Source organism: Prunus persica, chromosome G2 (genome assembly GCF_000346465.2).
Source record: "Prunus persica cultivar Lovell chromosome G2, Prunus_persica_NCBIv2, whole genome shotgun sequence".
NCBI classification, from domain to species: domain Eukaryota; kingdom Viridiplantae; phylum Streptophyta; class Magnoliopsida; order Rosales; family Rosaceae; genus Prunus; species Prunus persica.
This window is the reverse complement of record NC_034010.1, coordinates 29701527-29715803: the sequence shown is the minus strand read 5'-3', so window position 1 is coordinate 29715803 and position 14277 is coordinate 29701527. Positions and strand designations below refer to the sequence as shown.

General features: G+C 36.8%; 2 protein-coding genes across 8 annotated transcripts; one reads left to right on the top strand and one right to left on the bottom strand.

Annotated features, from left to right (window-relative positions):
- LOC18785431 lies at positions 280-6514 on the bottom strand. Of its 7 annotated transcripts, none has more exons than XM_020556759.1 (16): positions 6084-6514; positions 5210-5260; positions 4897-5133; positions 4510-4608; positions 4344-4399; positions 4012-4123; positions 3537-3707; positions 3024-3281; positions 2623-2835; positions 2332-2535; positions 2134-2250; positions 1724-2032; positions 1524-1622; positions 946-1439; positions 798-833; positions 280-620 (listed from the first exon to the last, which is right to left on the bottom strand). In XM_020556759.1, coding segments are annotated over exons 1-16 (2571 nt in total). In that variant the 5' UTR covers positions 6198-6514; the 3' UTR covers positions 280-619. The 7 variants fall into 7 exon arrangements, with proteins under 7 accessions (XP_020412348.1, XP_020412349.1, XP_020412342.1 ...); XM_020556760.1 differs by having other exon boundaries at positions 2134-2208; XM_020556753.1 differs by having other exon boundaries at positions 2134-2259; positions 6084-6513.
- LOC18785165 (CDPK-related kinase 4) lies at positions 8843-13635 on the top strand. Its single transcript, XM_007218813.2, has 11 exons — positions 8843-9564; positions 10127-10257; positions 10493-10534; positions 10634-10742; positions 10912-10990; positions 11302-11598; positions 11762-11871; positions 12095-12199; positions 12386-12448; positions 12906-13073; positions 13201-13635. Exons 1-11 carry the CDS (start codon positions 9043-9045, stop codon positions 13336-13338), a joined length of 1764 nt encoding a protein of 587 aa, XP_007218875.1. The 5' UTR covers positions 8843-9042; the 3' UTR covers positions 13339-13635.

Below are 14277 nucleotides of genomic sequence, written 5' to 3'. Positions count from 1 at the left end.
TTGAATTGTATCTATCTAATGTGACAAATTTCATTTGGTCATATGTTGTCCATCACTCGCAAATGCTTTGAGTTCGTCTTTTACTCGTCAAAATTCGTTAGGCCTTTGGAACGCGTTTCAGGTACAAGGGCATTTTACTATTCCAATGCCCACAAAATAAAACATACGAAACCCAGTGGAGGCTTCTTTTTTGGTGAAACCAGTGGGGGCTTTCAACAAATAGAAACTTAGTGGGCGGATCTCAGCCCAATTAGCCAGCCAATCAGCAAAGACAAAATAAAAGAAAAATAAAAACTATTGTTTAAGAATTAAAGCATCCGCGAACAAAAGGGGCAGATCAGAGATGCGCACAGAAGCAATTTTGTGCATGAATATCAATCACTGCAGAATCAGATACAGTTGAGTATGATAAAACAGGCTTTTAAACCCAAAACAAAAAACAAAACAAAGGAGGGCAAACGTTTCCAATCAGAGAATTCTACAAGATGCAAGAGGTTGATGGTCATTCAATCTACGAGGATGTATTCATTCTCCCACATAATAATCCTGTTGCCATTCCAAAATAATCTTCTGTCCGCACACTGATCCACAATAAGATGATGCTTTCCCTGCTCTCTCTCCTGCCAACACCAAATTAACACTGCTAGTGAGAATTTGTACAATGAAAACTAGGCAAAAAAGAACAAATTTTGCATGTGCTTCCTCATTGCAAGCACAACCTAATAATAAAGAAATTTTAGTTATTATTATATTAACTATCACCCATCAAATTTCAATATTTGAGTAATCGTACTTACTATCTTCTGGAAGTAAAGGCAGCAGCATTGCTCATCCTGTCACAATAACAACCCATTAAGCACATTACATAATGATAAATCAGTAGGCCTAACTACATAATCCACCACAATACAACTGCAAAAGTTTTGAAGGTTTAGAGAGGCACACCTGCCATGTTGTTTCCCGACAAGATTCGAGCTCAACCGGCCATTGGTCAACCCTGAGCTCTGGGTACTGCTCGCACTCGATCTATCCAGAATTGCTCCATTTCCACCATTCAAAAGCACAGATGACTGGCTTGACTTAGTTTCAGGGCCATTCAGTTCCCAACATTCCTTAGATTTGCTCAAAATCTTTACATTTGAGAGACCTCCAGGAACACCAAAGGATACACCATTTAATTGATGGTTCTGCTTTACAGACTGCAAGTGATTATCAGTTGCATTAGCAGTTGAAATGACCACGTTTTGGGAATCAAGAGATGATATCTTCCTTGAGCGGTGAGTCTGTGCCACTGGAGTAACAGCCACAGAAGGCAAGCTTGAAGAGTAAGGACATGATGCTAGAGCAGCAGCAGCAACTTTCGCAGCAGCAGCTGTAGCTGCTATCATCTCTTGTGCTCCTTCCCTAAGCTGAATATAGTCGCCCTCAATCACAAATAACTGAAAAATACAAATTAAGGTCCTCATGAGATAATATACATCCATACAAAAACAGAAACATTCTAAATCATTTATACAACTTACTTCGCGATGACTAGCCACGAAGTCATCAAGCTTTCCATACTTTCTCTTGTAATCATGCCAGTGTAAAGGTGCAAGCATCTTCCCAAGCCTATTTGGTAGCTGAACTTAGAGCAAAAAATATTATCAACTAAACTAGAAATGAGAAAAATAGAAAATGCCACACTCACTACAAAGACCTAGTAGATAAAATGTAGGCTCACCGTTGAACTGATGCGAATTCTACCACCAGCCGGAATTGTGCGAACCATGCAAGCCAACAATGACCTTTCATCAAGAAGCGCAGTCTCTGATGTCTTTCCCACTGCCGGTGCATTTTTGTGCCCGGTTGAGGCAAACAATTCAGGCAAAACTGCACCAGCAGCATTGTTAATTGTGGTTTCCATGAGGTTGACTGAAGGGATTGAAGTATCAGGTTTTGACAGATTGGTGGTAGAAATTGGTTGTTCTGTAGTTAAAACTTGTCCCTCCAAGCCATGACCAGTCAAGGTCTGAACATTTTGCTCCGAAGCCTGTTCAAATGCAAGTTAGTATGAATTTTTTTCTCTACTTACTTTCTGCACACAGCCTAATCCTATAAAGGGAGAAAATAATTTAAAAAAAAGTTAAATACCTTAGTTTCACTGTTCTGTTCAAGAGAATCCAGTCTTAAAGAATTGTGGAATTGGGAAGAAATTTGTTGCAAGCTCTGCTCAGGTTGGGATGAGACCAAGAAACCTCTATCAATTGACTGGAGCACCTGAAATTAAATAATTAAGGTGCTTCTACTCAATTTTTGGGGAAAAAATAACAAGAAAAATAACAAGAATACCTGTGCTTCCCCACTGGACGACGATATTACAGGATCAGACTCTGCGCCTTGGTTAATTTGAACATCCAAATAGTCTTGATGAAGTGATTGTCCATTAACAGATGTTTCATAGTTGTACTTCACATCTGATCTTATTATGCTTTGATCATTTTGGGACGATGGAAGTTCATTTTGTGTAGATATCTGCAAACCCTCCGATGGAGCCTAAAAAGAGAAAATAAAGAATGTAAATATGTTACCATTATATATTACAATAATCAGGACAGAAAATATATATTCTTGTATCACCACCTGTTGGTTCTGCCACTGTTGATGAGATGACATTGCAGGTATTGAGTGAAAATGCCCAACATGGGACTGAGGAACTTGTGGTGGCATTGAATGGGGTACCCCTTGTTGATGCATAAGAAATGGATGCAGAGCAGTCACCTGTCCAGGTGGAAGATAGGAAGGCATCCCAAGTAGAGATGATGGAGAAATTGGAACACCAGCAACATGGTCGATCTAATAATGATCCAGAAAAATTAAGGTTATCGAATGATATATTTAAATTTCTATTTATCAATTTCATTTCAAACTGAGGACCTTATCCATGTTTCATTTCCTTCCTCTTACCTCTCAAATCCAAAATATTTCAGAAGAACTATTGCCTAATTCAATACCAGTAATAACCACAAAAAAGAAGCAACTACCTGAGTTGATGCATTTCCAGTTGAAGGAAATGATTGAACATCATCTGAATTCCCATTTGGGATGGCCCCTGTATTTCCACTTGATGTATTCATATCGAGCTGGTTTCCATTGTTCTGACCAAATTGAGATGCATCCTTAGAATTTGATTGTGCTATGCGTGATTCATCAGTGTAAGTTCCACTCCTTTCTCTTGCATCAGCCAGCTCAAGTTGAAGCTGTTGTATTGAATGCATATGAAGTCTTTCCATCTCAGCAAACTGAAATCAATGATCCAACAAAAAATCAAAGTCATGTGGTCAAGCTTAGCAGAAAACAAAACTTGTTACAATTAAGTACAGTATCAACATCACTTGTGATTTGGAAAAACTATAGCAAAAAAAAACACATGAAAGTTCAGCATATAGACATGCACACAATGTGTGTGTGGCTGCATGCCCACATTTGTACATACGCCCCAAGTTGCAAGAGAAGAAAATACCTTAAAACGAGATAGAGAAAGAAAACAAACCAACCTGTCTTTGACAACCAAGCCAGAGCTGATTATATTGTTCTGTACGTTCCCGCAATTCAGCTTGTATTGTAGTTGACTGCAAGGCATCCATTTCCTGAACACGAGTGATCCACGCTTGGGCCTCCCTCAACTGTTCGTCCTTATAGAGAATGGTTTCTTGAGCGAGCCTATGCTGAAAATATTAACACTATCAGGTACTGGCCTCACTGCATCCCTAGAACTAAATTAGTATGCAATTCCTTCCTGAAAATACTATTCAATTTGTTCCAAATTGTATCTCACTTGTTATTCACTGTCTAGCATTGCAAAACAATACCATGATGGGAATTTGTTTGTTCGGATAAAGAAAACTAATAGAAAAGCACATTCCATGAATAAATAAATAAATATATATATATATGCTTGAAAACTTGAGTTCTTAAATTCCACTTCGGTAAGGATATACACGTACATCAAATACGTGCAAATAAACAGACCTGTTCCCGTAACTCAATAAGCTGCCTATCTTTTTCTTGAATATGTTCTTGAAGGTCATGTATTTGTTGTATATGCTGCGCTCTTTCAGCTTCCGAATGGTCATGTTCTCTTCTGTAGCAAACAGTAACCCATTCAAATTCTTTCATATGATTAAAAATTCAACCCACGGCACTATTAACCAAAAACATTAAATACAAAGCCTTTAAATATCATGCAATAGTAAAACAAGAATATTTCATTACATTCAAGTAAATCCAGTGAAGAACTTGGCGTGCATTATGGGAAAGGAGCTTAAAAGCGCAGTAAAAAAGTTAAACAAACAGGCCAGTACCTGAAATTTGCTAATTCTTTGTTCTGTTCTCTAAGAAGGTCCTCTTTAGCCCAGGCCTGCCAGAACATTATGAAAATCAAAAGAATAAGAATTTGCAAATTATTCTTCCAAACAGCTCAAACCAATAGCAAATAGAAACATATCAAAACAGAAGCATTCAAGTTACCACTTCATTATCTAATTTTATAGCATGCAGCTCTCTATCTTTCTCTTCCATTTTCCTTTCCAGATCATGTATGGTCTGCTCCCTTTCATGTAGTTGCTCCTGTACCGTATGTGGACCCAATATTTAGAAAAAACTGTCAGTAGTTCATTCTACACATATATCTCAAGGAAATAAGCTAACAAAGTAGTTTAAGGGATAACTTTTGTGCCTTAAATTTGCCCCAAATTCAAAAAAAAGTGGGATACGCATGTGACATTATAAAATCACTATAAGCATGCTAGCATAACTTCTATAATCATCACGTCTGATGAGATTCTTGTAATTGAAATTTGAAAAACCCCTATCGAAATACACATTATAAAGTACAATCCAATTATCAACGAAAACCTGAAGCTTGGCGGCAGCATTAGCATGGTCCTTTATTTGAGCATCAAAGTTATTTTGTAGTTCAATTATCTCAGATGTTGCAATCATTTGAGCTTTAAGCTCAATCTCCATATGCTGCAGTTCCTCTCGTTGCCTAGAAACATCATCAATCTGCTGCTGCAAAAGGTCTTGGTCTAAAGTCCCATCTATTGTGATTGAACAGAAGTCCACATCAACCGGCTCTCTCCCCTGCTGCACCTTGATAAACAACAAATCAACTTCGCTTTCAGTGAATCCTTCAGAATACAAGCTAAACTAGAATCAAAATCTTTACCTCATATATTGTTCTCTCATCTGATTGGCCTAGTTTTGATCGTTCCAACTCCTGCACATGGGAAGATGCCCAATTCAAGAACAAAACAATGGAAAAGCAACAAATACAAATGCTGTACAAGTAACACATTTTTCCCATGAATTCAGTCACAAAAAGGCAAAAACTTCACTTAACTAATCCTAAAGAATTTCTAAGGTACATTGTTATTTTTATATATAAATGAATACCAAATTAGATTGCAAAGCACCCAACTGTACATTTCTCCTCATCCAATTACTCAGCATTCAAAGAACTAATGAATTGTGAAATTTTCCTTCATTTTTACTTCTTAATCATGAGACAGAAAGTCGTTGTTCTTTTTCATGATAATCTCATTCCACAGAAAATTGTGATTTCTTTTTTTTTTGCCAGAAGAAAGTCAAGGTTGCTTCATTCAAATTGTATGCACATTCACCAAAATGGTCTCCTTCAAGTATTTAGAAATTACAACCTTGTAGATATGTCAAGTCATGCGAATATAACATTACCCACCTACCCACAAGCACAAATTCAAACCTTTAACCAAAAGAAGAGGAAAACAACAGGCACGGAAAAATAAGTGAGCTGAAATCAGAAATAAATAACTTATGACACTCACCCTCCCTAGTTTACACATCAGGCATAATGAAAAAAGGGTTTTTTGCATTCTTAGTACCAAAACAATAAAAAGGATAAACACAACCTGCAAACCCTAATCCTCAAATTAGTGAAGGACTTTTGACATTCACAACCCAACTTAAAAACTCATTGTTCCAAATTTCTTTTTCTTTTATCTATTTAAATTATTCAAGCAACCAAAAAACTCCAATGCCAGTGGTTTTTAGCAAACTAGTACCTCATCCCCGACGTTTCGTGCCGAATGATGGTCGGAGACGGCGCGCCACTCTTTGCGCGTAGGCGGTGGTGGCATCGGCATCGAACTACCACGCGCAGCGGCCGTAGCCTCCATTGAATCAGAAGCTACGGTACAACTCCAACTCTCTCACTCACTCTGCTTAATGAAACCCTAGGGTTCGAGAAGCTCAAACAAAAGGGGAAAATGCAAAACCATATAACTGCAGGAATTTATGAGACAAAAGGGACCGGAACGGGAATGGACTTACTCTACCGAAACGATGGAGAGAGAAGGGGAAGTCCCCTGGTGACGATTTGGGGGTGTTTTAGGATTGGAGGGTTTTTGAGGGGTTGATATGTAATTAGCGAAGAGTTGACGAGGGAGAGAGAGATAAATAGAGAGAGAAAGATAATTGAATGTGAGAAAATTACAAGTAGGTGAGGCTCCCGCCATTTATAGGGCAATTTCTCTACCATTGCATGATTGTCCACGCCTCCAAGCGCCACGTGGACATAAACCTTTTTCTCTTTAGATTTGTTTTTTATTTGAGATATTTATATAAATTTTAACCCCTATAGATGTTTTACGCGAGCTCGATTGATGGAAGAGGGATTCATAAATAATTTATCAACGGCTGATAATTATCTATTTAACATACTTCGAATTTTGTACTTGTTGAGCCAGTTTGGTTAAGTTTGAAGTCAAGTTGTTGACTTTTTAATGAACACGATTTTTTTCTAATTTTTTCCATCCGATGCAGTATGATTTTATAGTTTTTCGGTCTCAATACCCATCCCTAATTATAATCCTCCATGTTAATTATAATCCTCCATGTTATTGTTTTCGTTTTTTCTTTCCAAATGATAAATTTTTTCGATGAATGAGTTAAGTATTTTCAGAAACACTTATTCAAAGCCCAACAAAGGATCGGTCTCTAAACATAATATGAGTTGGGCCAATATAAGTTTTTGGGGTGAATTTAATAAATATAATCCAAGGCTAACACAGTGTGGGCTCTAGTATAGTAGCACCAGCAAACGTCGGCGAGAAAGTTGTAGGTGAGGCGGCTCGATCATGTCAATCCGTGTGTCTATTCTCACTCCTCTTCATGGAGAGAAACTCTCGTGTAACGGAAATAGCACTTTTTGTTATTTTTGATAAATAATGCAGTAATATATATGATAATTTTTTCACGTGTCATTATTTCATTAACCGAAAATAGCAAAACTGTATTATCCCGGTTATAGGTAAGTTTTTTTCCTTTGTCTGCATGACACCCGACCTGATAAGTATAGCCTGTAATCATGGTTACCAACTTTTTGCAGAGTTGAATTGCCAAATACAAGGGCGGGACAATTTCAGTATCCTTGTTGTTACAAGTAGATGAGATTCAAGAGAAATTTCAAATGTATATCAGCACGTATCAGACTGGTCCAGTTCTATATGTCATAGGTAGAAGAAGCAGAAGAAAGACGGCAGAGAGAAAAATTCCAACTTTGTTTGGTTTTTTATATTAAGAAAGGGGCAGATAAGAAATTTTCCAACTTGTTCAAAGCTTCAATTCTCGATGACTTGATTTGGTCACCTACTTATTGATTGGTGGGTATGGTGATTCTCAAATCAAGTTCACCGTGACCTGTGAATTATGCATGACTATAGTGAACTTAATTATTGATGAATTAAATAATTATAATACATATGAAATATTAAAAACAAAACCAGCAGAGCGTTGTATTCAAAGAAAGAGAGGTTTCTTATAAAACTAGAAGAATGACGATCTCGAAGTTTTTGAGAAGGAGAAATTCTGTCCCATCCCCCTCCGATCCCAATCTCCCCAACAATATAATATTTTTTTAAGAAGGAAGAAAATATTCCACAATTTGATTCGATTAATGCGGTTAATCCAATTGTTTTTATTCCTAATTACCACCCGCAATCTCGTCAATAGCCACATTTAAATAATATGTTGGTTTCTCTGAATTCATGCTTGTGTATAGACACCAGTATGACGCCAAACTACGTTATATCAAAACTTCTGAGTTTTTCCAAAATTTTATCTTTATATCTTTATATGGTGGATGATTCATTACAAAACTATAACTATTTTTCACTTGTTTTTTATTTATTAAAGAATTAGCTTACTTTGGTGGATTCACATATCATCCTTTCAAAACATTTATAATTAGATTATCATTTTCATATCGTATTTAGACTATCGAATTTTACCTATCAAATCATATACGTTACACGTCAAATTCGAATCAGATTATATTATTATCGAATTTATTTTGATATTTATAACAAATAAAAATTTCAGTCTCGTTCTTTTATTGTATTTATCTACTTTTTATATCAAATTTTGATATTTTATCATACTAAGTCATATCAGATTATTATCATATCAGATCAACTATAATTCATATCAAGATTTATTTATAATCGAATTATCGAATTCGTATTGTAATCGGATTATCAGATTGAGAAGTCCAATCTACCTCCTATTAATTACACCGGATACGGATTAAATTCCAATCCATTGATAGGTCTACCTGGAGGCTGTATTTGAATTCTTTAATTTTAATATTGCTTATATTAAGAGGAAAAAAGAGAGTAGGGATTAAAGGTAAAAGTGGAAATGAAAATTTACGATGAGCAGGGGGTGAGTGCAATTGATAGATAATTGCGGATGAGACCCGCAGAAAATTATAGATGATTAAGATCAACGGCCAGGTATTAACCATTCAACATAAATGCCCCTGGTTTGCTGTCAAATTAGCATATAACTCCAACATTCAAACTTAAGGCACCAGCATTTCAAGACACCACTCTCTTCTCTTTCTTATTCACTTTCTTTCCTTCTTCCTTCTTTCTCTCTCCCGCCTCTGTAAGTCGTCGAATTCTCTCCACCGTCCGATGTTCTTACTTTGACTCCTCCTCCGCCAAAACCCTAAATTCAACGATGGGACATTGTTGCAGCAAGAACGTCTCGGTGGCCGACAACGAACCCACCGGCCGCCAACAGTCAAAACATTCGCCAGTCGCCCCGGTGCCACCGAGCCCCAGCACCACCGATGTTCACTCCGGCAAAGAAACTCCGGCGAACTCTTTCTCGGCGAGTCCGCTGCAGAGCCCACTACCCGCCGGAATAGCTCCGTCTCCGGCGAGGACGCCGGGAAGGAAATTCCGGTGGCCCTTGCCTCCACCGTCACCGGCGAAGCCGATTATGGCGGCACTTCGAAGGCGACAGGGGCGTGAGGCGAAGCCAAAGGACGGGCCGATACCGGAGGAGCATCAAGGAGACCAAGTCGAGGCTGATAGAGCACTAGACAAAAGCTTCGGGTATGGGAAGAACTTTGGGGCAAAGTTTGAGCTGGGGAAGGAGGTGGGTCGAGGGCATTTTGGTCACACTTGCTGGGCCAAGGGCAAGAAGGGACAGCTCAAGGGACAGCCTGTCGCGGTCAAGATCATAGCCAAAGCGAAGGTTTTGCTCATACTACGATTTATATGTTCTTTTTCATAATTTAGTTGAATGTGCATTTTCTTGTTTTGTAGATAAGCTTGTTTTCTTTGTGTATTTAAGTAAATATGGAATAAATGAAAAATACAAATCATCAGAAAAAGTATATGTGGCAACATTCTATGGATAAATTAGAAGGTCAAAGTGCACAATTTGAGTTGAAGCAATTATTGTTTTTAGTATAAGCTTTTATAATTTTGTTTTAAATTGAGAGAGGCAAATCAAATGATGAACAGTCTGATCATTTGGTTAAGCATGGTTATGCGAATTATGCCTTCCCTGCAACAAGTCTGGGGGATTGAATATGGGTAAATCTTTTGGCTTGTACATGTTTTGAGCCTGTTGATCTTTGTCTGCGAAACGTTTTTAAAGGAGTTTTAGGTCATTAATTTGTACTGACCTTCCATATTTTCTCATCTGCATGTATTATATAGGTGAGGCAGGGTTCATACATGATTTACTAACTTACAGAATTTAACTTTTAATTTGAAGGCATATTGGTAATTAAATGAGGGATTTTTCGCAGATGACAACAGCAATAGCTATTGAAGATGTTCGTAGAGAGGTGAAAATACTGAAAGCATTATCTGGACATAAGAATCTGGTCAGATTTTACGATGCATTTGAGGATGCCAATAATGTCTACATAGTCATGGAGTATGACCTTGCTCTCTTGTTTTTTATTATTATTATTATTTAATAGTATTTAGTCTTTTTTTAAATAAAAACCAATATCTTGGAGTCATAGCTCAACTTTGTTACGTAGGAAATCATGTGAATTGTTGCTTAGTGGTTGATTTGTATGAATATATCAGTATATTTTTTTGAATTGATGAGAAGAATTTAGTAGATAAGCCTGTTTTGAAGCTTTCTGATCTTGTTGACTTTTTAGGTTGTGTGAAGGTGGAGAACTACTGGATAAAATTTTGTCAAGGTAGAATGAAATGCTTTGTTTTCTTGTATTGTATTTGTGATTTGCACTTTCGGATTTTATGAGTTCAAGGATGTATTCTTAATCACTCCTTGGTGGCAGGGGTGGAAGATATACAGAAGGAGATGCTAAGACTATTGTTGTGCAAATTTTAAGTGTAACAGCCTTCTGTCATCTTCAAGGTGTTGTGCACCGTGATCTAAAGCCAGAGGTACTACATTCAAAGAGTTTGAACTAACAATTGTATTTCCAGTTAACTAATTATTGCATTTGATAAAGAATAGAATAATTGTGCATGTTCACATGTACTTCTGTTTTGTGTCTACAGTTCTCATTCCAACCAATAACTAATTACTCTGCTCGTTATGACTGCTTGGCAGAACTTTCTTTTTACCACAAGAAATGAGGATGCTCCAATGAAGGTTATTGATTTTGGTCTCTCTGATTTTATTAGGCCCGGTAATGGTTGCTTTCTACACACTATCCTTTGGCTTCAATGTATAATATATAGCTGCAAATTGTTTGTGTCATGAAGTTCTCCTATTCCTATTAGCATCTTCTCTAACCATTTATTTCGTTGGAAGTTTTTTTTCTTCCTTCTAGTATATTTCAAAGAGGCTTTTTTTTTTTTTTTTTTTTTTTTCTCCTGATGTGTTGTTCATGTTCTTTTGAGAACAAACTTACCTTCTTAAGAATCAATTTAACTATGAGAACTTCAATTATCAGAACATTACATTGTTTTCACAGCCCATTTAGTTCTACATGTGCAGATCAACGCCTCAATGATATTGTTGGAAGTGCATACTATGTTGCACCTGAAGTGTTACATAGATCTTACAGTCTTGAAGCTGATATGTGGAGTATTGGTGTCATAACGTATATACTGCTTTGTGGAAGTAGACCTTTCTGGGCACGAACTGAATCAGGAATATTTCGTTCAGTGCTAAGAGCTGATCCTAACTTTAATGATACACCTTGGCCTGCAGTGTCCTCAGAAGCCAAAGATTTTCTGAAAAGGCTTTTGAACAAGGACCACAGAAAAAGAATGACTGCCGCCCAAGCTTTAAGTAAGTGGGTTTAAAATATTTTCACAATCCTCAATGGATTCAAAATATAACTCTCTCTAGTTTCTAATTTTTAATTTTTAATTTTGCACTAAATTTCCCTCCTTGTGGCATTTACAGTTATTTTCTTTTGATATATGTTGATAGTTATCTCCTGTGTTCACAGCTCACCCATGGTTACGGGATGAAAAACATGATGTGCCTTTAGATATATTAATCTACAAGTTGGTTAAGTCATATGTTCGTGCCACACCTTTCAAGCATGCAGCACTAAAGGTAACATACATTTACAAGATACGTGCCTTCCCAATCCTCGCGAATGTGAAAAGAAAAAAAAAAAGACAAAAAAAAAAAACCTTAAAAACGAAGATAAAAATGTGGGCAAAACAAGGTGTATGGTAGAAGTTGCATTTGTTTAGCATTCAATGCTGAGTGGAGGTTGGCAAAACGTATGTGCTGGCATCTTTTGTAAGTTTGTAACATATTTCTTTATGCACAGGCTCTTTCCAAGGCTATAACAGAAGATGAGCTCTACTATCTTAGGGCTCAATTTAGGCTCTTGGATCCTAAACATGGATATGTGTCCCTTGATAATTTCAGAACGGTTAGTCATCGTTCTAATTGCTTTAACCATCCCTCTTTGGGTCATTTTTGGACACGTATTATCTATGTGCATGGTATATTACGGCTATTCAACATGTCCAATAAGTGCTGTAGGTAGAAATTTTAAATTTGTTTATCTTTCATTGTTTTATAATGACATTTCAACTTATCAAGAAAAATGCTGTAGGCCCTCATGAGAAATTCAACTGATGCCATGAAGGAGTCAAGGGTTCATGACATTATAAATGTGGTAAGAGATATTGTTGCCTTCAGTGCACTTTCTTTGATTTGAACGAAGCAATTTTCCCAAAACTGTTTGTTATTTTCACGTATAGTAGATACCTATATAACATTGAAACTTCAGTGGAATTTCTCTGTGTTAATTTTTTTCAAATGACAAACTGCACGCTGTTGCATATCTTGGGATAGGTCAGATGAGATAACAGCCTGTTTCTGTGAAGGTTGTATTTAATGAAACAAACAAAGAGAAAACCCCATTTTTTCTTAATATTGGAGGACTCTAGAATGTCTCATCTTTTGTGCTCTTGTTGGACTTTTTTGGCTTATTGTTTCTATTGACAAATACAGCCTTGATCACAGAATCGATAGTATTGATAACAAAGCAACTTTTTTTAATTCATTTTTCTATTTGTGTTATTGTGGCTTTTGCGTGAGGTATATTCTCATATTCTAGTTTTAAATTTAAGATGGAACCACTCTCGCACAAGAAATTGGACTTCGAAGAGTTTTGCGTTGCTGCAATAAGTACATATCAGCTAGAAGCTCATGAAGGATGGGAGAAGATTGCAAGTACGGCTTTTGAGTATTTTGAAAATGAAGGAAACCGGGTCATCTCTGTGGAGGAGTTGGCACAGGTATGCACATCAGTTTTTCGTATAATTGCTCATGTAGATGTTACTTTCAAAATAGCATATGGAACAAGAATCTGCATGAGTTTTACTTTCAAAATAGCAAACTCAAGAATAATGAAACATTATGCAGGAAATGAATCTGGGGCCTACCTCTTACCCTTTACTCAATGACTGGATCCGAACTTCAGATGGAAAACTTACCTTCCTTGGATACACCAAATTTTTGCATGGTGTAACAGTACGTAGTTCCAATACTAGACAGCGGTAAATGTAAGCAGGGATATATAATTTTTCACCAATTTTTTACTGAAAGTGTTTTTCCAATTTTTTATAAACCTCGTCATCCCTTTGGAGAGTGAAGGTGAAAGTTGAGTGTGAGGTTGAGATTGAAGAGATATGGGTCGATGCCAATAGTTTGTTAGAATTTATGCAAAAGAGTTGCTCAAGAGAAGACCCTTGAAAACACATGAAGATATTTGTAAAAATAATGCATGATACTGTACCAGTTGTGACTTTTGTTGAGATCCTTGAGGCAAAATAGAAACCAAGAAAGTTTCTGCATTTACATTTGTACCTAGTTTCTGCATTTACATTCCGATACCAAAAGCCATCTATACGGACATTCTGCATACTTTGAATTATGATTTCAACAAGGAGAATAATTAGTGCAATGCAAGGAATGTTGACATCACTTGATTTTTCAGTACTCTAAGCTTTATGTTACAAATTGTTTCCAAGGCCAGCAATATATGATTGCCTTTTCGCCTGAACTTTTTCACTTGGGCAAATATGGGTCTGGAAGCGTCGAGGAGTAAAATAGCGGCCAGAATCAGATAGATGGTTTTGTTTGGTCATTCATATTGTATTGAGTTTGGCGTCCCATTTTGGGTATGGTCCGTTTACGTGTGCCAATCGACGAATGATTACTAAAGAAAGGTTCCTTTGAAAGAAGAGCATGTTTACTACATGCCCCAAATGGAGTAGTTCACATTTGTGCACATGGGCAGCGGTGGAAAGTCAAACAAACTAATCTATACGAAACGAAGGCAAAGCAAATGATTGAGTCAAATATGTATTACTTTCTGCCTTGCCATTTTATCTATATCTATATCTATAGGAAGTCAATGTCTTATAAAACGTAATATTTCAGTTGACGTATTCAATTAGATAAGAATAACTCGTCAATCAAGCATAATACTAGTTTAAG